At 46.5% G+C, this 21,274-nt stretch overlaps 1 protein-coding gene across 1 annotated transcript in view; it reads left to right on the plus strand.

The window, feature by feature from the left end:
- GRB14 (growth factor receptor bound protein 14) overlaps window positions 1-20,671 on the plus strand; it is a 93,392-nt gene extending 72,721 nt beyond the window's left edge. The window contains exons 12-13 of the mRNA XM_066577417.1: window positions 18,348-18,441; window positions 20,316-20,671. Of these exons, the coding sequence (XP_066433514.1) occupies window positions 18,348-18,441; window positions 20,316-20,462 (241 nt within the window). The 3' untranslated portion in view covers window positions 20,463-20,671. The remainder of the gene's footprint in view (window positions 1-18,347; window positions 18,442-20,315) is intronic.
- The last annotated feature ends 603 nt before the right edge of the window (window positions 20,672-21,274 follow it).

A 21,274-nucleotide genomic window follows, 5' to 3' on the forward strand; every position in this document is an offset into this window, starting at 1 on the left:
ACCGAACTCCCGTAGCCAAACTGGGATGCCGACGCTTGGGCAGGACAGATAAATAAGGAGGTCATCTGCGAACAGGGAGAGTTTGTAGTCTGTTTGTCCCACCCTTATGCCCCTAATCGAGTCGTTTCTCCTTATGGCGTTTGCCAGGGATTCCATTGTTAGGATGTACCAAAAGGGCGACAGTGGGCAGCCCTGTCTCATTCGGTTTTTTATGGGTATATTGTCAGATAGTGTCCCATTTACCCTCACCCTGGCCGTGGGGTTGTTGTAGAGCGCCATGATCCTGTTCCTCATGCGGGGCCCCAGCCCCACCCTCCGCAGCGTGGCTTCCAGGAACCCCCACCCCACTCTATCAAAAGCCTTCTCCGCGTCTACTGCCGTGAGGCAGAGCGGGGAACCCGCATTCTGCGCAGAGGACATCAGCGACATAGATTTTATTATGTTGTCCCTTCCCTCTCTCCCCGGCACAAACCCCACCTGGTCTTTATGTATTAATTTTGGTATATGGGGCTGTAGCCGGGTCGCAATTAATTTTGTGTATAGTTTAATATCTACGTTTAAGAGCGAAATGGGTCTATAATTTCCACAAGTTGTAGGATCCCTCCCCGGCTTGGGCAGTACTACCAGGTGTGCTTGAAGTGCCTGGGGTGGGAAGGGGCAGCCTCTGTTTATTGCATTAAAGGCCTTAAGAAGTACGGGCGCCAATTCCTCACTAGAGAGTTTATAAAACTTGGAGGTAAACCCATCAGGTCCCGGGCTTTTGCCTGCTTTGAGTTCCTTGATCAGCTCCGTTAGTTCCTGGCTTGAGAAATCCTCCTCCATATTGGCTGACTCCTCTGGGTCCACTGGGCCTGGGGCATTGCTGTCGAGGTACTCCTCTATCCCCCCCCCCTCTCCCTCTCGTGCTGAAGTGGTGCTAGGCTCAATGTCATATAGCTTTTTGTAATAACTGTGGAACACCTCCAATATCTCGGAGGTCGAGTGGGCTATGCCCCCGCTTTGTTTCTGGATTTTAGGGATATGAGTCAAAGGAGTTCTGGCGTGAAGGGCCCTGAACAGCCACCTCCCACATTTATCACCGTATTCGAATGCACATTTTCGAATTCTGTCTCTATATCCCAATGACCTCTGGTCTAGGATTGTCAATATTTGGTGGCGTATTGTAGAGATTTCTGCTTTTGTCGTTTCTGTCGGGTGACCCTTGTTTGTTTGCTCTTTGGAATGTAGCTCAGCTAGGAGTCTATTCAGTTTTGCTGACCTGTCTTTTTTGAGACGAGCCCCATGGGAGATACAGATCCCTCTCAATATGCACTTGAGAGCCTCCCATTTAATGGGGGGGAGGGCTAGTTGGGTCCTCCCTGTGTGTTTCTTCAAATGTCGCGATAGCTTTTTTGATGTCGCTAGTGCATAGGGTATCATTAAGGAGGTTCTCATTTAGTCTCCACTGATTTATTTTGGGGGGCCTGCCCATGTCAGTGAGTTCTCTGTATATTGGGGCGTGGTCAGACCACAAAAATGGGCCTATAGAGCAGGCAGGGTTGTAATCTAATAGCCTATGTGAAATAAATAGGTGGTCTATATGGCTGTAACTGTTGTGTACCGCTGAATGAAAGCTATAGTCCCTGACACCCCGATGCAAGATTCTCCACATGTCCACTAGCTGCAGTCTCTCCAGCTCCCTCTTCAATGTGCGGCGTGCAGTGTGTGAGATAGGGGACTTACCCGCCGACGAATCCACCTCCGGGTCCATCACCATATTGAGATCGCCTCCCAGGATCACACTTGTGCCGTCAGCAAAGTCAGCCAGCTTACGTAGAATCTTCACCCCGAAGGCGACCTGGTTTTGATTGGGGAAATAGATGTTAGCGAATGACAGTACTGAGCCCATAACTTCCAGCTTTAAAAAGATATATCTACCGAGAGGATCCACCAAACGATCCATGATTACATGCTGTAAAGACCTGTGCAATGCTACCGAGACCCCTCCTGCTTTCTTTGTGGGGTGTGGGCTGTGAACCCATGTAGTATAGAATCTAGATGAGAGGCGCGGGATGTTATCTGCTTTGAAGTGGGTCTCTTGCAGCATGGCCACCATGATCCCCTTCTTGTGAAGGTGGTAAAGGACCTGGTTTCTTTTTTCAGGGGCGTTCATCCCCTTGACATTGTAGGTACATGTAGTAACCTTAACCATGGTCTCTTGAGTACAGGTGCGCGTAAGGGGTCCCAACTCTTGAGCCCCAATGGGGCAGGGAAACGGAGGAGCAGGTAAGGAGGTGGGGGGGGGAAGAAAGAGAAAGAAGAGAGAAAGAGACTAAAAGAAAAACGTGAGGCTTAAAGCCTCCTACCATTATACGATTCTACTTTGAAAAGATTTTCGATGCAGCGTACTGGCTGCGTACCCTACTGGGGGGTAAGTAGATCTGGAGGCGAGATTACATCTCCTGGCGGCTCCGGCGGAACTACAGTAGTTATCAACTAAGCTAAACTTTACCAACTTTGTCTTTTGTCTGCAGAGAACACATCACTCGGTTAAACCTGGGAAAAGAAATAAGTGAAGAACACAACAGGCATATATGCATTACGTGCGTGCAACAGCGTTATATAAACACAAGGTGTTAGACTTGGGGTCAACGCTTGGCTCGTCTCTCGACCCTCTTCCATGCGGATCCTATGGCTGGTGCGAACACCCCCTCTCGTTGTGGCCAGTCTGGGAGCGCTATCATTGGGAGTTCAAAGGCACCCAGGAATCCCAGCAAGTCCCCTAGGGTCCTGAAAGAAGTTCTTCTATTTCCTTTTCGCGCCTGGAGTTGAAAGGGATACCCCCATTGGTACTGAATTTCTTTTTATTTTAGCGCCTCCAGTAGTGGTTTTAGGGCTCGTCTGAGCTGTAACGTGCGACGTGATAAATCTTGGAAGATGAGAATAGGGGATCCCTTGTATGACAGCTTTCCCGCCTCTCTAGCTCTGCGCATGATCAGTTCTTTTTCTTGAAAGAAGTGAACTCTGCAGACCACGTCACGTGGCCTCGCAGGGTCTGCAGGCCTTGGGCCCAGCGTACGGTGGATTCTGTCAATTTCAATTGGTTCGTCTAAAGCTCTTTGTAGTAGGTTATTGTAAAATTTCTGGGCCATTGCTCCCAACTGGTTATGTTCTACGCTCTCCTCTAGGCCTCTTATGCGGAGATTATTCCTCCTGTGGCGATTCTCCAGATCGTCCAGGTGGAGAAACAGTTCTGATATTTGTGATGACTGCGTTTCAATCACTTTTCTGTGAGCTTCCACTGTGTCTAATAGCTTTTCCTGAACGTCTTCCACCTCTGTTAGGCGCTGGCCCACATTAGCGATATCTTTTTGTAACGCTGTCATATCTTTTTTGTGTGACAGTTCTAGCTTGTGTAGAGAGCTGTCTAGATCTCTCTTGGTGGGTAGGGAGTGTAGATGTGCTCTCCAGTCCCATTCTTCTCCATTATCTGACCAGGCTGGGGATCTAGTGTGCGACTGGCCGCCTCTGTATGTTGCCTGAGACTGCCTCTCTGCCTCTGCTGCTGCAGGCTCCTGGGACACTTCCTCCGCTGAGCCCCTGCTGCAGCTCATGTCGTCCTGCATTTTTGTGCTGTGTGGACCGCCACTCCGCTGCTCTTTACTTCCGAACGGCTTTCTCCTTGCCTCTCTGCTGCCGCCGACTGCGGCCATCTGCAGGGACAGACTGTGCCCTTGTCTCTTCTCCTCGGGGATCGGCACTCCCGGCGTCTCCTCGCAGCGCGTGCTGCCATTCTCCCGCTCTCTTCTTTCCGCCGGCGCCATCTTTGATCTTCCACGGCTTCCAGCCACGTCTGTCTGTGGCCGCAAAAAGTGCTCCAGTCTTCCTCTTTCTGGCTCAGGCAGGCGGCCCGAGGTGCTGTGGGCTCTCCTGCATCCCATGGGCTCTCTGCTTGCTGAAATATGCTGTCGGTACGCTTTTTATCTTTATTTGCCGCCGGAGCCCGCCACTCGTGCGACTCACTCTCTCATCGGCAAGCTCCGCCCCCGCTGCTCATTCATTTCAATAGGCGATGCAGGGCTGAAAACGCCCCAAAATAGAACATGCATCGCTGTCAAAGCGCAGCGATGGAAGGCGCTGCGTTTTCAGCCCTGTGTGAGCAGCCCCATTGAAATGAATGGGAGCCTTGTACAGCGTTTAGCGCTGGGCTAAAAAGGCAGCGCTAAACGCTGTATGAAACGCCCTGTGTGAGGGAGGCCTTAGCAATCTATCAGTCCTGTCTATGGCTTGTAATTCCTGGCTGGAGTATTGATCAGATTTGCAGATCGGACCAGAAGACGTGCTAAGGATTGCGCCAACTGTGTTAGACAAGCGCAGAAGTAATGCAGCAATAGGAAGTGTCCATCTTTGAATTAAATAAGCATGTAGGTTGCAAAACCTCTCTAAGGCTTTACCTACATGGAAAAGACAAATTCCATGTGTCATATTCTTCAAGTAGAAGTTATGCTTCTAATGGAGAACAAACCTTTAAACACTATTCAGGGGAGCATGTCGCAGTTATTTTTCTAATGAATTCACATGTATGGGCCTATAGTTCTCTCCACATAGGCCAGTAATCGCTTCCAAAAATTTAAATTTAGTTTTTTATGGCAGAATGGCATGTTCTATCACCTAGACCCCCATGATACTGAGAATAATCTCCATGGATAGCTAATACCAAAATTATAAGTGACTGTACATGTACATTGCATCACCGTTGAGACAGATGGAAATAAGTACTCTGATTTCTCATTCAGGATAGCACTAACCTATCATAAATCTCTAAACTAGGAAAAATGTCACTACAATAGTACTTCAGGATGGGACTATATAGCAGGGTTGCCATTCGCTCCCAACAATGTTCTTGTACATAAGTGTTGTAGGGTTTGAGTAGTCCTTTTTCCCTTTTGACAAGCTAGTATGGCTATTTTACTTTTCAATTAGTTTTGACTAATATGGTATTTTTGATGGACACCAGTTGGCACAATGGATAATCAACTTACCCACCAAGAAAGAAGTGCTTAAAGGATCAGGATCACAAACCAGATGATCAGCTTCTGATTCAAGCTGGTTATTTCACAATTGACTCTTATAATTAATACGCAGGATAAGCATTGAAAGTTTGGACCACCAAATCATGACAAATGTATTATTTGTGTTATTTTCCCTTACTCACTCTACCTCTTACTCTGATGAGAAACTTTAAAGAACTATTGCCACTCCATTCATTTCAATGGGACTGCTGGTGATGACTAAGTACAAGCGCTAGACTATCTCCTTCTCACTGCGAGGGGTATACTGAGAAGGATAGGGGAACACAGAACCCTGTTTCGCATGATCAGTGGGGTCCCAGCAGTTGATGGGTAGTAAAAGTTGATTGTGTAATTAACCCCTTTTACATATTTTGGGGCACATTCATCAAAGAGGAGTATTCTACACACCGATCTTAGATAAGTGATGATTAGAGATGAGCGAACGTACTCGTCCGAGTATTAGCGTGTTCGAGATGCTCGTTACTAGAGACGAGCACCACGCGATGTTCGAGTTACTTTCACTTCCATCTCTGAGACGTTAGCGCGCTTTTCTGGCCAATAGAAAGACAGGGAAGGCATTACAACTTCCCCCTGCGACGTTAAAGCCCTATACCACCCCCCTGCAGTGAGTGGCTGGCGAGATCAGGTGTCACCCGAGTATATAAATCGGCCCCTCCCGCGGCTCGCCACAGATGCATTCTGACAGAGATCAGGGAAAGTGCTGCTGATGCCAGAGCTGCTATAGGGAGAGTGTTAGGATTGATTTTAGGCTTCAAGAACCCCAACGGTCCTTCTTAGGGCCACATCTGACCGTGTGCAGTACTGTTGAGGCTGCTTTAAGCAGTGTTGCACATTTTTTTTTTGTATATCGGCCATGCAGAGCATTGCGTCCTCAGTCTGCAGTAATTTTACATAGTATAGGGCCAGTAGTGGTGAGGCAGGGACAGTGAAAAAGGTGAAAGAGATATACTGTCTATATAGGCAGTGGGCTTTTTCCAAAAAAAGTTTGGAAAAAAAAATCTATTTGGGCTGCTTGTGACCGTCCTCAGTGTACTGCGTCTCAGCTGGCTGCATATTAATTAGGACAACTACCCCCAGCAAAGTGTTACAGCAGGCTTGCGCAAAATTCTTTCCTGGCTCTGCGTTGCCCGTTACATCTCCGCTGTCATCCTGTCCAGAGGGAAACAGTCTGCAGTAATTTTACATAGTATAGGGCCAGTAGTGCTGAGGCAGGGACAGTGAAAAAGGTGAAAGAGATATACTGTCTATATAGGCAGTGGGCTTTTTCCAAAAAATTTGGGGAAAAAAAATCTATTTGGGCTGCCTGTGACCGTCCTCAGTGTACTGCGTCTCTGCTGGGCGTAGTAGTCCTAATTAATACGCAGCCAGCTAAGTGTTACAGCAGGCTTGCGCAAAATTCTTTCCTGGCTCTGCTGTGCGTTCCGTAAGCGAAGTCAGCCTCCAACCACAGGCCAACAAGCGGCATATTTAATTACAGCGTTCTGTTTCTGCACTACTGGTAATACAGCATTCTGAGGGGTAGGGGTAGGCCTAGAGGACGTGGACGCGAGCGAGGACGCGGAGGCCCAAGTCAGGGTGTGGGCACAGGCCGAGCTCCTGATCCAGGTGTATCGCAGCCGACTGCTGCGGGATTAGGAGAGAGGCACGTTTTTGGCGTCCCCACATTCATCTCACAATTAATGGGTCCACACGGTAGACCTTTATTAGAAAATGAGCAGTGTGAGCAGGTCCTGTCATGGATGGCAGAAAGTGCATCCAGCAATCTATCGACCACCCAGACTTCTACGCTGTCCACTGCTGCAACTCTGAATCCTCTGGCTGCTGCTCCTCCTTCCTCCCAGCCTCCTCACTCCATTACAATGACACATTCTGAGGAGCAGGCAGACTCCCAGGAACTGTTCTCGTGCCCCTGCCCAGAATGGGCAGCAATGGTTCCTCTCCCACCGGAGGAGTTTTCGTGAACGATGCCCAACCTTTGGAAAGTTCCCGGGGTCCGGGGGATGAGGCTGGGGACTTCCGGCAACTGTCTCAAGAGCTTTCAGTGGGTGAGGAGGACGATGACGATGAGACACAGTTGTCTATCACTCAGGTAGTAGTAATTGGAGTAAGTCCGAGGGAGGAGTGCACAGAGGATTCGGAGGAAGAGCAGCACGACGATGAGGTGACTGACCCCACCTGGTTTGCTATGCCTACTGAGGACAGGTCTTCAGAGGGGGAGGCAAGTGCAGCAGCAGGGCAGGTTGCAAGAGCCAGTGCGGTGGCCAGGGGTAGAGGCAGGGCCAGACCGAATAATCCACCAACTGTTTCCCAAAGCACCCCCTCGCGCCATGCCACCCTGCAGAGGCCGAGGTGCTCAAAGGTCTGGCAGTTTTTCACTGAGAGTGCAGACGACCGACGAACAGTGGTGTGCAACCTTTGTCGCGCCAAGATCAGCCGGGGAGCCACCACCACCAGCATGCGCAGACATATGATGGCTAAGCACCCCACAAGGAGGGCCGAAGGCCGTTCACCGCCTCTGGTTTGCACCAACCCCCCTCTCAGGACACAGGCACTACCGTCTCCTGGCCTGCACCCACACCCTCACTTCCGCTGTCCTCGGCCCCGGCCCCATCCACCAATGTCTCTCAGCGCACCGTCCAGCCGTCGCTAGCGCAAGTGTTGGAGCGCAAGCGCAAGTACGCCGCCACGCACCCGCACGCTCAAGCGTTAAACGTGCACATAGCCAAATTGATCAGCCTGGAGATGCTGCCGTATAGGCTTGTGGAAACGGAGGCTTTCAAAAGCATGATGGCGGCGGCCCCGCACTACTCGGTTCCCAGTCGCCACTACTTTTCCTGATGTGCCGTCCCAGCCCTGCACGACCACGTCTCCCGCAACATTGTACGCGCCCTCACCAACGCGGTTACTGCCAAGGTCCACTTAACAACGGACACGTCGACAAGCACAGGTGGGCAGGGCCACTATATCTCCCTGTCGGCACATTGGGTGAATTTAGTGGAGGCTGGGACAGAGTCAGAGCCTGGGACCGCTCACATCCTACCCACCCCCAGAATTGCGGGCCCCAGCTCGGTGGTGGTATCTGCGGCAGTGTATGCTTCCTCCACTAAACCACCCTCCTCCTCCTACGCAACCTCTGTCTCGCAATCAAGATGTGTCAGCAGCAGCACGTCGCCAGCAGTCGGTGTCGCGCGGCGTGGCAGCACAGCAGTGGGCAAACGTCAGCAGGCCGTGCTGAAACTACTCAGCTTAGGAGAGAAGAGGCACACGGTCCACGAACTGCTGCAGGGTCTGACAGAGCAGACCGACTGCTGGCTTTCGCCGCTGAGCCTCCAACTGGGCATGGTCGTGTGTGACAACGGCCGTAACCTGGTGGCGGCTCTGCAGCCTCACGCACGTGCCATGCCTGGCCTACGTCTTTAATTTGGTGGTTCAGCGCTTTCTGAAAAGCTACCCACGCTTGTCAGACCTGCTCAGAAAGGTGCGCCAGCTCTGCGCACATTTCCGCAAGTCCCACATGGACGCTGCCACCCTGCGGACCCTGCAACATCGGTTTAATCTGCCAGTGCACCGACTGCTGTGCGACGTGCCCAAACAGTGGAACTCTACGCTCCACATGTTGGCCAGGCTCTATGAGCAGCGTAGAGCTGTAGTGGAATACCAACTCCAACATGGGCGGCGCAGTGGGAGTCAGCCTCCTCAATTCTTTACAGAAGAGTGGGCCTGGTTGGCAGACATCTGTCAGGTCCTTGGAAACTTTGAAGAGTCTACCCAGATGGTGAGCGGCGATGCTGCAATCATTAGCGTCACCATTCCTCTGCTATGCCTCTTGAAAAGTTCCCTGCAAAGCATAAAGGCAGAAACTTTGCGCTAGGAAACGGAGGCGGGGGAAGACAGTATGTCGCTGGATAGTCAGAGCACCCTCCTGTCTATATCTCAGCGCGTTGAGGAGGAGGTGGAGGAGCATGAGGAGGAGGGGGAAGAGACAGCTTGGCCCACTGCTGAGGGTACCCATGCTGCTTGCCTGTCATCCTTTCAGCGTGTATGGCCTGAGGAGGAGGAGGAGGAAGAGGAGGATCCTGAAAGTGATCTTCCTAGTGAGGACAGCCATGTGTTGCGTACAGGTACCCTGGCACACATGGCTGACTTCATAGAGAATTAAATGAGAGGAGAGCGCCAAGAATAAAAATTAGCAGCAATCAGTTGTGGTGAAATGAAAAGAAACACTCACCGGGTGGTCAGGTGAGGCTAGACTAATGCCCAAGTCTCACCGGCACCATGATCCTGGATCGCGTGTAGAAATATAAAGCTGAGTCCCTTATCTGTGGAGAGCCGCACAGCAAATATACGAGTACCCACCCAAAATTATGGGGGCTCGTTATACAATCAATGACAAAATAAAAAAGAAAAGCAATGCTTGCGCTCACGGGAACACAGAAACAGTAACTAAATTGATTAAAAATTGAATCAATTTATTTTAAAACACAATATACTGAGCTACACGTTTCTGCGACTATTCTGTCGCCTTTTTCAAGCTTAAGTGACACAAGTTAATACAGACTATTTATACATAATTTTAAAAGGAATGGCTTACCAGTCCATGTGCAATAGACGGTGCACGCCGTTCTCTGAATGAATTGGGCGGAGATTCCGCTACCTGGGAGGGTCAGATTGACGTGATTACCTCACTCTTTGACTCGCTACATGCGTGTCAATTTTTTCTTCAACGAAAAAGTTTCAGAATATGTCTATTGCACATGGACTGGTAAGCCATTCCTTTTAAAATTATGTATAAATAGTCTGTATTAACTTGTGTCACTTGAGCTTGAAAAAGGCGACAGAATAGTCGCAGAAACGCGTAGCTCAGTATATTGTGTATTAAAATAAATTGATTATATATTTAATCAATTTGGTTACTGTTTCTGTGTTCCCGTGAGCGCAAGCATTGCTTTTCTTTATTTTGTCATTGATGGCTGACTTCATGTTAGGATGCCTTTCTCGTGACCCTCGCGTTACACGCATGCTGGCAACTACGGATTACTGGGTGTACACACTGCTCGACCCACGGTATAAGGAGAACCTTTCCACTCTCATACCCGAAGAGGAAAGGGGTTCGAGAGTGATGCTATACCACAGGACCCTGGCGGACAAACTGATGGTAAAATTCTCATACGACAGCGCTAGTGGCCGAAGGCGCAGTTCCGAGGGCCAGGTAGCAGGGGAGGTGCAGAGATCAGGCAGCATGTACAGCACAGGCAGGGGAACACTCTCTAAGGCCTTTGACAGCTTTCTGGCTCCCCAGCAAGACTGTGTCACCGCTCCGCAGTCAAGGCTGAGTCGGCAGGAGCACTGTAAAAGGATGGTGAGGGAGTACGTAGCCGATCGCACGACCGTCCTCCGTGACGCCTCTGCCCCCTACAACTACTGGGTGTCGAAGCTGGACACGTGGCCTGAACTCGCGCTGTATGCCCTGGAGGTGCTTGCTTGTCCTGCGGCTAGCGTCTTGTCAGAGAGGGTGTTTAGTGCGGCTGGGGGAATCATCACAGATAAGCGTACCAGCCTGTCAACGACAGTGCCGACAGGCTTACACTCATCAAGATGAACAAAGCCTGGATTTCCCCAGACTTTTCTTCTCCACCAGCGGACAGCAGCGATACCTAAACAATACGTAGGCTGCACCCGCGGATGGAAGCATCGTTCTCTATCACCATCAAAAACGGGGACCTTTAAGCTTCATCAATCTGTGTATTCTATTCATCCTCCTCCTCCTGCTCCTCCTCCTGAAACCTCACATAATCACGCCGAACGGGCAATTTTTCTTAGGCCCACAAGGCTCAGTCATATAATTTTTGTAAACAATTTTTATACGTTTCAATGCTCATTAAAGCGTTGAAACTTGCACCTGAACTAATTTTTATTTTAACTGGGCTGCCTCCAGGCCTAGTTACAAATTAAGCCACATTAACCAAAGCTATTAATGGGTTTCACCTGCCCTCTTGGTTGGGCATGGGAAATTTTCTGAGGTACATTAATACTGTTGGTACACCAATTTTTTGGGGCCCTCGCCTACAGTGTAATCCAATTAATTTTTTGCCCACCTGCATTAAAGCTGACGTTACATCAGCTGTGCTCGGCACTGCAATGGGATATATTTATGTACCGCCAGTGGCTTCCTGGCACCCACCCATGCTGTGGGTCCACATGGACTTCCCATTAGGGAGATGTACCTGCCTGTGTATACTTATAAAAAACTCAAGCCTGACTGGGGCATGCAGTTTGGGCCGAAGCCCACCTGTATTTAATCAGACGTTAGCTCTGCTGTCCAGTGCACTGCAATGGGATATATTTTTGCACCGCCAGTGGGTTCCAGGGAGCCACCCATGGTATCGGTCCACACAGACTTTACATTAGGGAGTTGTACCTGCCTGTGTCTATGTATTAAAAACCCCGGTCTGACTGGGGCATGCAGTGTGGGCTGTGCAGGGTAATGCAATGGGATATATTTATGTACCGCCGGTGGCTTCCTGGCACCCACCCATGCTGTCGGTCCACACGGAGTTGTAACTGCATGTGTCCACTTCTAAAGAACCCCAGTCTGACTGGGGCATGCAGTGTGGGCCGAAGCCCACCTGCATTAAACATGACATTACCTCAGCTGTGCTGGGCACTGCAATGGGATATATTTATGTACCGCCGGTGGCTTCCTGGCACCCACCCATACTGTCGGTCCACAGGGACTTCACAATAGGGAGTTGTACCTGCCTGTGTCTATGAATTAAAAACCCCAGTTTGACTGGGGCATGCAGTGTAGGCCGAAGCCCACCTGCATTTAATCTGGCGTTAGCTCTGCTATCCAGGGCACTGCAATGGGATACATTTATGTACAGCCGGTGGGTTCCAGGGAGCCACCCATGCTGTGGGTGCACACGGAATTCCCATTGCGGAGATGTACCTGCCTGTGACTATTTATAAAAAAAACGCGGTCTGACTGGGGCATGCAGACACCTTGACAGAATGAATAGTGTGTGGCACATAGGTTCCCCATTGCTATGCCCACGTGTGCAGCTGCTGATGGAGGTAGCACAGGATTGGATTTCTCATTGCTTCTGTACAGCATTGTGGGCTATCGCCCCGCCCCTTTTAAAGAGGGTCGCTGCCTAGCCGTGCCAACCCTCTGCAGTGTGTGCCTGCGGTTCCTCCTCATGGCAGACGCACTTATAAATAGACATGAGGGTGGTGTGGCATGGGGGCAGCTGAAGGCTGCGCAGGGACAATTTGGTGTGCGCTGTGGACACTGGGTCGTGCAGGGGGGGTTGGGCAGCATGTAACCCAGGAGAAGTGGCAGCGGAGTGTCATGCAGGCAGTGATTGTGCTTTGTTGGAGGTAGTGTGGTGCTTAGCTAAGGTATGCATTGCTAATGAGGGCTTTTCAGAAGTAAAAATTGTTGGGAGGGGGGGGCCCACTCTTGCTGCTATTGTGGCTTAATAGTGGGACCTGTGAACTTGAGATGTAGCCCCTCGCCTGCCCTATCCGTTGCTGTGTCATTCCCATCACTTTCTTGAATTGCCCAGATTTTCACAAATGGAAACCTTAGCGAGCATCGGCGAAATACAAAAATGCTCGGGTCGCCCATTGACTTCAATGGGGTTCGTTACTCGAAACGAACCCTGGAGCATCGCGAAATTTTCGTCCCGAGTAACAAGCACCCGAGCATTTTGGTGCTCGCTCATCTCTAGTGATGATGGAGTAAGAGACGTAAGCTGCTTATTCTATTTGTTGCATCTTGGACCAGCTGCAGGGTGGCCAACTGTTCAGAAATACCTAGGCAGTCGTAAAAATAGGGCACTTTTTTCCCAGTGTCTGTGAAAAAATAGCAGCGTCCGTGATTTTTTTTGAGCCTCTTGGTACTTAAGCAGGTTATTTTGATTGTAATTATTGTCATCTTTCAGTGCGCAGTAAATGCTGTGTGAAGGGATTAGCTTGGGATCGCCTTTGCTGGCGTCAAAGGACACATCTCTTTTACCAAACACGGAGTCAGCAGCCAGAAATAGGTTTTGAAACTGACACTTGGCCAACTTTACTAGCACTGTTGTAATTTAAATAAAAACAGAACATAGCAAGAACAAAATAAATCTTACCTTTCTGGCACTAATTAATACACCTCCCCCCCCCCCCCCCCCCTACTAGCTGGAGAGCTTCTCTTTACCAGCTTACAAAAACAACAGGCTTTCACAACCATACTTGCAGTCTGAGTGAAAAACTCACACAGCCCAGCTTTCTGTGTCCCCAGTTGAGGATTACTGGTCTCTTAGCTGCTCTTTGCATTTCCCCTACTAGTTTACTTAATTCATCAGCCAGCAGGGGATATTCTCCGTTACTCCACATAGGACAGCTATCTGGGATAAATATATCTTCACTCTACAACCACACCTACCTGCTTGTCATAACTGGTAATGAGTTCTTATCAGTATCTGAGCTAGAAACCTATATCACTTATAAGATTATAATCTTTATCATTCAGCATATTTTTTCAATGTGTTTCTAAAAATGTAGACTGTGATTTTTGGATAAGTAATCCAGAAGAGAAAAAATCTGGTTGGAATCTCTGGTGGCCATGCACTGTTTGCTGAAATCTATGTCAGGTAAAACCTTCTGTAGATTTACCCTATAATTTACACTAGTTTCTGGCATAATTTACAGTAAAGTTGATGGTCCGCAACCCCCTCCCATGAAGCACCACCCAAACAAAGTAGCAAAGGTGGTATAAAGTGCAGAAAGCTAGTAAAATTTGCACATAGAACCTTTACTATAAAAAAATGGTTAATTTCAGCAAAGTTTTTTATGAACTCTCTCTCTTATGTGCAATAATAGAGTGATATATGAAGGAAAATGGATTTACAAATCACTTTGTCCTATCCTCCACTATTTTTCCTGTGAACCTTAATTCTTACCCCCCCCCCCCCCTTGTATGAACTATATTCATATTATATAGTTTACTAGACATTTGGCAAACATAGGTTTAAAGTTGTTTTTCTAGCACCTCTTCCAGAAATAGTCATCCTTTTGTTACATTTTGCTGCTGGATAATATACTGCAAAATTTGTAAGGAAAGTGTCTGAGTTAATGTTTTCATTTCTGGATCAGAGAGGCGTTTTGAAGTTCAGCTCTTATGCAGTGGAAGCCAGCTGGTGTACTACACAAACTTGACAGCTTGGACCTATAGAGATGAATCAATACTCAAGTCATTGAAGTTTCACTGAAAGCATAATCATACTTTTCAGCATTATCTCCTTCCACTTCTAAGCCAAAGAACTTCTATTTATAAACCCCATCTGATTCTTTTAAAACTTTCAAAATGCCGTCTAGTGCTATTGAAAGTCGATCTTCTGTGTCGAGTAACACTTTTTAAATAGTGTCTTTTAGAAGTACGGCATGCAAATTCTAGATTCTATATGCCGCATATTTTGATTTTGGAAAATATTTAAGGTGAAAAACTTTGATTTCCATTCTCTCAAAAAATAAGTTAATTTTGCAATTACATTTTAAAGAATTTTTTTGGTGTAGAAAAGCAAAATAATTGAAACTACTTTTGAGTTCCATGACCTAAATAAAAACACTCGGCTTGTGACCTGGTAATTTTAGAAAGCAACAGGTCTATTGAATGCGTGAGCATAAACTACTGATCCCAATCAACAAAATTTCCTCCACTTAACCCTTACCAATCCAATTTGTATCCTGGTTTTCCTAGGGGGCTTACTCTTTTTCTGCCGGTATACAACAGCGCTATATGCTGGCTAAAGCCAGTACTGCATGAGGTGACACATTGGATAGACTCTTATACAGTAAGAGAACCCTGACGGACGTCTTCCAACTTTGGAGTTGTACAGCCTTAAATCATAATGTCTTCAGACGTCAGACAGTGGATTGGAAAGGGTTAAAGGAGTTGTCGAAGATTTTTCAAAAAAAGAGAAGACCACTCTATAAAACACAGGAAAAAAACATTGCTCACGTTTTAAGGGACCTGAAGCTGTGGTCCAAGAAACTCCTGTAGTGAGTTTTATCGCTTCACGTGAGGGATGCAGTAAATTACCAGCCTTAATGGTCATGTGATGTTCATGTTAACGTCTACTGAGACCAGAGATTGGCTGCAGTGGTCCCATGAATAATGAATACCAGATGAACGCTGTAGAATGTTTTTGGATCTGATAAATCCCTCCAGCCCGGGCCTGCTTATAGGCACATACCCACCATGCCTACTGGTATATCTGACCCCTGATGGGTTACGTGAGAAAAAAATGGTGGTACGCATTTTCTGTATTATCAAGAGGGGCCTATTCTAGAGACAAGTTCCCTTTAGTAAAATTAGTATTCCAGAAGAAGAATCCATTTTGTACAGTTGCTGCTCCCCGGTACCGAGAAATGTAAAGCTAGGCTTGCTTCGAATATAGGTTTTTTTACTTTTTATTGACTTAAGGAAGAAAAAAACAAAAAATGTTTTTCAACTCTGTTCCTGGGGGTTGTACTTAGAGCAAGTCTGATGCTACATTTGTCAGTACCTAGAAAGAAGTACCTATATAAGACCACCTCAACACGAAGGGATTTGAATTGCGGAATCCACGATCGGCACCCACACGGACGATCTGCTGTAATATTCGCCTATTAACCCCTTGAGTGGCACGCCCGGAAAAGTTCCGTGACGAGCTCCACTGCCCATAGTGATATACCCCGGAAGATTTCCGGGCTATGTATCACTATGGGAGCTGCAGAGCACAATGCCACAAGCTGTGACACTGTGCTCTGCCTGCACAGACCCACAGAGAACAAAGCAAGGGCTTTGAAAAACCAGCAGAAGATATTGCCGACATGTCGGCAATGTCCTGCTTTGTTTACAGGTTGCCATAGAGACCATCGGCTTGTCAGAAGCAAGCCGATGGTCTCTGTGGCAGGGAGAGCTTGGTGCTTGGCTGTGAGAGGACACCTAGGTACCTGCTCTTACAGCAGAGATCAGAGAAAACCTCCGATCTCTGCTGTGTTAACCCTTTACATGCTGCAGTCTATGTGACTGCAGCATGTAAAGGGCTGTCACCATCGGACCCCTGGAATGTGATCAGGGGTCCTGATGGGTCCCTGTGGAAGTCCCCTAAAGGGACAAAAAAAAAAAAAATTAAAAAAAAAAAGTAAAAAAATTATTAAAAAAATAAAAAAAACACTTGTCTCCCTTTACTTTGTAAAAAATCAAAAATACAATCACACATGTGGTATCCGTGCGTCATAATGACACAGAGAAGGAAGTTAATACATTATTTAACCCCTTAATGACATGGCCCCTTTTTTTCTTTTTTCCCCATTTCTTTTTTTCCTCCCCCCCCTGTTTAAAAAATCACAACTTGCCCCGCAAAAAACAAGCCCTTATATGGCCATGTCAATGGAAAAATGAAAAAGTTATGGCTCTTGAGACGCAACTGCAAAACTAGTTGAAATTCAATGATTAGACCATTTTAAAAAACCTGCCCTGGTGGGCACGACAGGGTGGTAGGAAACCCGCCACTCAAGGGGTTAAAAGGCATTAACTTCCACTGATTAAAGCAGACATGCGGATGTGAATTGTAATTTATTTATTTTTTTGAGCGGAACAAAAAAAGGCAGCATGCTCTCTTTTTGCACAAATTACAAATGGACAGGCTCCATTGATCTCAATGGGAGAGATCGAATCGCAGTACATCCGCAATTGCATTACAAATGGGCGTGGATTTGTAAGCAGGTAGTTCGCAGGTTGCTAGGAGACCACATAACAAGAGGAATAAAAGGAACATTTGGCAGTCACGTGAAAACATGGTGACTTGAATGACTATGATCAGATTGTTGGTGCCTAGAGGTGTAGTGCCAATATTTCTGAAACAATTGCACTTGTTGGCTGTTCCCAAACCATGGTATCTAGAGTGTATTAAACTGGTTGAACTATGGACAGACATCCAACAGAAGATCACATAGTGGCAGGCCATGTGTCGTTGATCCTAAGCATCAGGTGGCAGCTCTGGTTTCTTAGCAACAATGTGACACAGTGGACCAATCAAATCAGCAGTACAATAGTGGGGAAGTTAGACAAATTTTCACAATAACAATGCCGCATACCTTGTATCGACTGGAGTTTAGTAGCCGAAGACTGATAAGTGTGTCACTAATGACCCTGTGTCATCACCAACAATGCCTTGTGTGAACCCTAGAAAAAGATCAATGAACCTTTTGATACATGCCCCAGAAGAAGACTGTTGCCGAAACCCTTGGTCAGGCAGTGGATGTGGCGAGGATTGCTGCATTTTAAGTTGTATGTGCTTTTAAATAGAATTTTATGAGGATGGCCAGAAATCCTATATTAAACTACTGTATCCTCAAAGGTTACTGCACCATGTGTAATTTTTCTGTTTAGAGTGGATGCCTTTTATGAGATCGATTTCTGGAGGATTAAGCCAAACCTAACAGTAGCTGTGTGAAACTTTATTGAGTATACCGAGAAGCAATTTGCTGGTGTTTTATGCTTGTGGAGGTGAAGGAGACATCATTGGATTTGCTTTCTTTTCAGAGCACTCACCTAGAATGGTGAAATGTATTGAATTTGGACCTTGGATGACACATTGTACAAGGTCATCTAGAGTGACAAGTTCTATTTGTTGTTTAACCACATGGCTGGCCAGGTGCACATCTGGCATAAAGCCATATCTCATGGTCACATATTGGGGTACAATAGATATGGCCTGGGAGTGTTGGTCATTATTATACTACAATCCTTGAATGATGAACACTACAGGGACCTGTTAGCTGACCATCTTTCCCCATATCTTCAAAAAGTCTACCTCAACCGCAGTGTCTTTTTTTTTTTTTTTTTTTTTTTTTTTACTAGGAACAGTCAATGTCATCAAACTTGGCTCACTAGGGAGTGGTTGGAGGCCCCCAAACTGGATGAACTGTAACCATATTGAACATATTTAGAATATACTGAAAAGGGCAGTGAGATTTGCTCCCACTTAACCACAAAATGTGCACCAACTGATGGAGCAGCTGCAATGGGCATGGTTTGAGTATGGAGAATATTCACCACTTTGTGGAATCTGTTCTCCACTATCTGAAAGCCGTGATCCACCAAATCGGTGGACCAACCTGTTCTTATTGAGTAGGTGTTTATAATGCAGTGGTCGTTCAGTGTAAACTCAAGACTGCTCTGACATATCTGAATAATCTTTTACTTTACTTTGTATTAAACATATGATATTTCTTTTCTAGAGTATTTTTGGTCCGGGACAGCCAAAGTACTCCAAACTCATTTGTCCTCTCTTTGTGTTATGGGCAAAAGATAAAGCATTTCCAGATTCTACCAGTAAGTGACATATTCTACACTTCCTAAAGACTAGAAAACTCAGCTGGATTTGTATTTTCCTTTTACTGACAGGCATACATGCTAGTGATAAAATGTGACTGTGTAGTAAATCATAAAAAAAACCAAATTTTCATGGTTAGTTCTCATTCCCTATTTGTTGCTATGTGCCTTGTAACTAGTCTACGTTACTGCCTAACAGAAAAATTTAAGAGAATCTATTGTCAGAAAATAACCTTGTTGCCCCTATGAAAACAACTTATCACCTATTCACAAAGTATGTGTCATGCCTGATCAGTGGGGTCGGGCTATTGGGACATAGAAATGGAGATCCCAAGTGTGCTTGTATAAATGGTTCGAAAGCTCACTATATCATCCATGTATTTTTGTTAGCCATTAAACGATATCATATTTACAAGATTACTTGGTTTCTCTTACTGAGAACAATCACATTTTGTATGAATGGAGCAATGGATATGGCATGCACATTACTGCTCTGTTCATCTCTATGTGATTAGTGGGAGCTCCAGTCGTCGGACCTCCACCGATCAAGCAAATTCCTGCCCTGTGGGTAGGTGGCAAGTTATTTTCATGGGACAACCCTTTTAAAGTGACAGCCCATAGACATATGATAAGTACAGATCCTACGTATGGGAGCCATAAACATCAATGGAGAGGTGGCCATTGGTGATTAGCGAGCATACTCACTAAAGGCAATTGCTCGAGCGAGCATTGCCCTTAGCGAGTACCTGCCCGCTCGAGAGAAAAGGTTCGGCTGCCGGTGGCGGGCAGGGAGCGGCGGGGGAGAGCGGGGAGGAACGGAGGGGAGATCTCTCTCTCCCTCTCTCCCTCCCGCTTCCCTCTGCTCACTGCCGCAACTCACCTAATACCAGCGCCGACAGCCGAACCTCTTCTCTCAAGCGGGCAGGTACTCGCTAAGGGCAAAGCTCGCTCGAGCAATTGCCCTTAGCGAGTATGCTCGCTCATCTCTAGTGGCCATGCTTGTGCGTGGTTCTCTCCATTAAAGTCAGTGGGACTTATGGAATAAGCCACAATAAAGAAAAAGGGCAAATGTTGTCAAAATTGCCAACAATCCAAATCTTATGTCCTATAAACCATTTACAGATGAAATGAAAAATAAAACTGGGCAAGAACAATTGGAATTGTTACACATGTTGCATGAACAGTCCAACTCTTTGTGTGTAATTTAGTTAAGTTAGACTGTGTTTGTCTATAAATGTGACTTGGACAACAATCAGGCCACATTTTATTAGTAATTAATGTAGAAATCCAAGTCATTCTAAAGGGTTCACCTACTTTTTTTTTGCAACAGTAGGTCTACATATGAGCAGTATATGCAAATACTATTTGCAAAGTTGCTCCATTTTTAATTTTAGATGGTTTAACCAATAAAAAAAATTAGTTGCTAAGGAGCCTTTTAAAAAAGGTGTTCTGGGCATCTAATATTGATTACTGATTCTCAGGATAGGTCATCAATGGTTGATTGGCTGTGCGTCTGCTGCTCAGGATCCCAACTGATTAGCTGATCCTCCGGCCCGCTGTCAATGTAGCAGGGCTGGAGTCTTGCATCGGGGGGCAAAGCCAGAAGTGTAGTAGAAGGCTTTGCTCCCATTGAAATCCATGGCAGCAATGCAATGCCTTCCATCACAGTTCCCTTCTGGCTCCTCAGTGAGCTGGAAGTGCAATAAAAGGCATCGCTCCCACTGATTTTAATCCTTAGCAGCGGACCTCCGCCGATTAACTATTGATGACCTATCCTGAGGATAGGTCATCAATATTAAATGCCCGTAATACCCTTTTAACCCACTCAAGTTCATGGAATTCATCTTTCTGCTATTTCCCCTTCTACCCAACAGATTGAAGATGGAGGTGAGCTGTTTTACACATTAGATGAAGGACACACAAGGTTTACAGATCTCACACAACTGGTTGAGTTTCATCAGCTGAACAGGGGACTCCTGCCCTGCACCCTGAAGCACTACTGCACCCGGGTCACTTTCTAACTGCGCGCATCAACTGGTGTAAATAGTAATCACTGTATGAAGACATTATCATTATTGTATATACAGTGCCAAAAAGGTCTGGAATTAGTAGTAGCGACTGTCATGGATGTAATAAAGCATGAAGAAACTTTCATTTGTGACCAATATGCACCGAAGCATGAACCCTCAATAATGCTCGAAGTCACCTGCTTATGAGTAACTATGATTACACTCTGGGAAAATATGTCTAAAAGTCTACGCTGAAAAATATATGTATAAACACTCTAATAAAATATATGAAGGTAATAATAACGCCTTATATCGTATTACTTGATTGATCTCATAACGTTTGACGCTTTAGGTGGATGACATTATGTTGTCCTGTGTTCTAAATTTAGGGCCCATTCAAATGGGCGTATTTTCTGTCCGTATTTTTTATCGGCTGAATGCAGGCAGCACATGGACCCTTTAAATTGGGGTATTTGCCCATGAAAGTCTATGGGAGTGTAAAAAAAATTGTACAGAAGACAAATGTTACGTGTGTGTGTGTATTTAATGCATGTTGTAAATGAACCCCCCCCCCCCACTAATTGGACCTTTTAACATATTTTTATTTTTCGCATGAAGAACGGATGACATAAACTGCACATATGCAACAAAAACACATGCAACACGCACATGCACACAGAGAAATTATGGCTCATTCACACGGGCATTGCAATAGCACAGAAGTTAGCTTTGCAAAATAATGCGTCTGAATGCGTTAAAAATCGCGTGAATGGAAGATTTTCCTTGGTCGAGTCCTGAGCTGCATTAGCATAAAAATCACCCAT

The sequence above is a fragment of the Eleutherodactylus coqui genome, chromosome 8 (genome assembly GCF_035609145.1).
Source record: "Eleutherodactylus coqui strain aEleCoq1 chromosome 8, aEleCoq1.hap1, whole genome shotgun sequence".
Classification (NCBI taxonomy): Eukaryota; Metazoa; Chordata; class Amphibia; order Anura; family Eleutherodactylidae; genus Eleutherodactylus; species Eleutherodactylus coqui.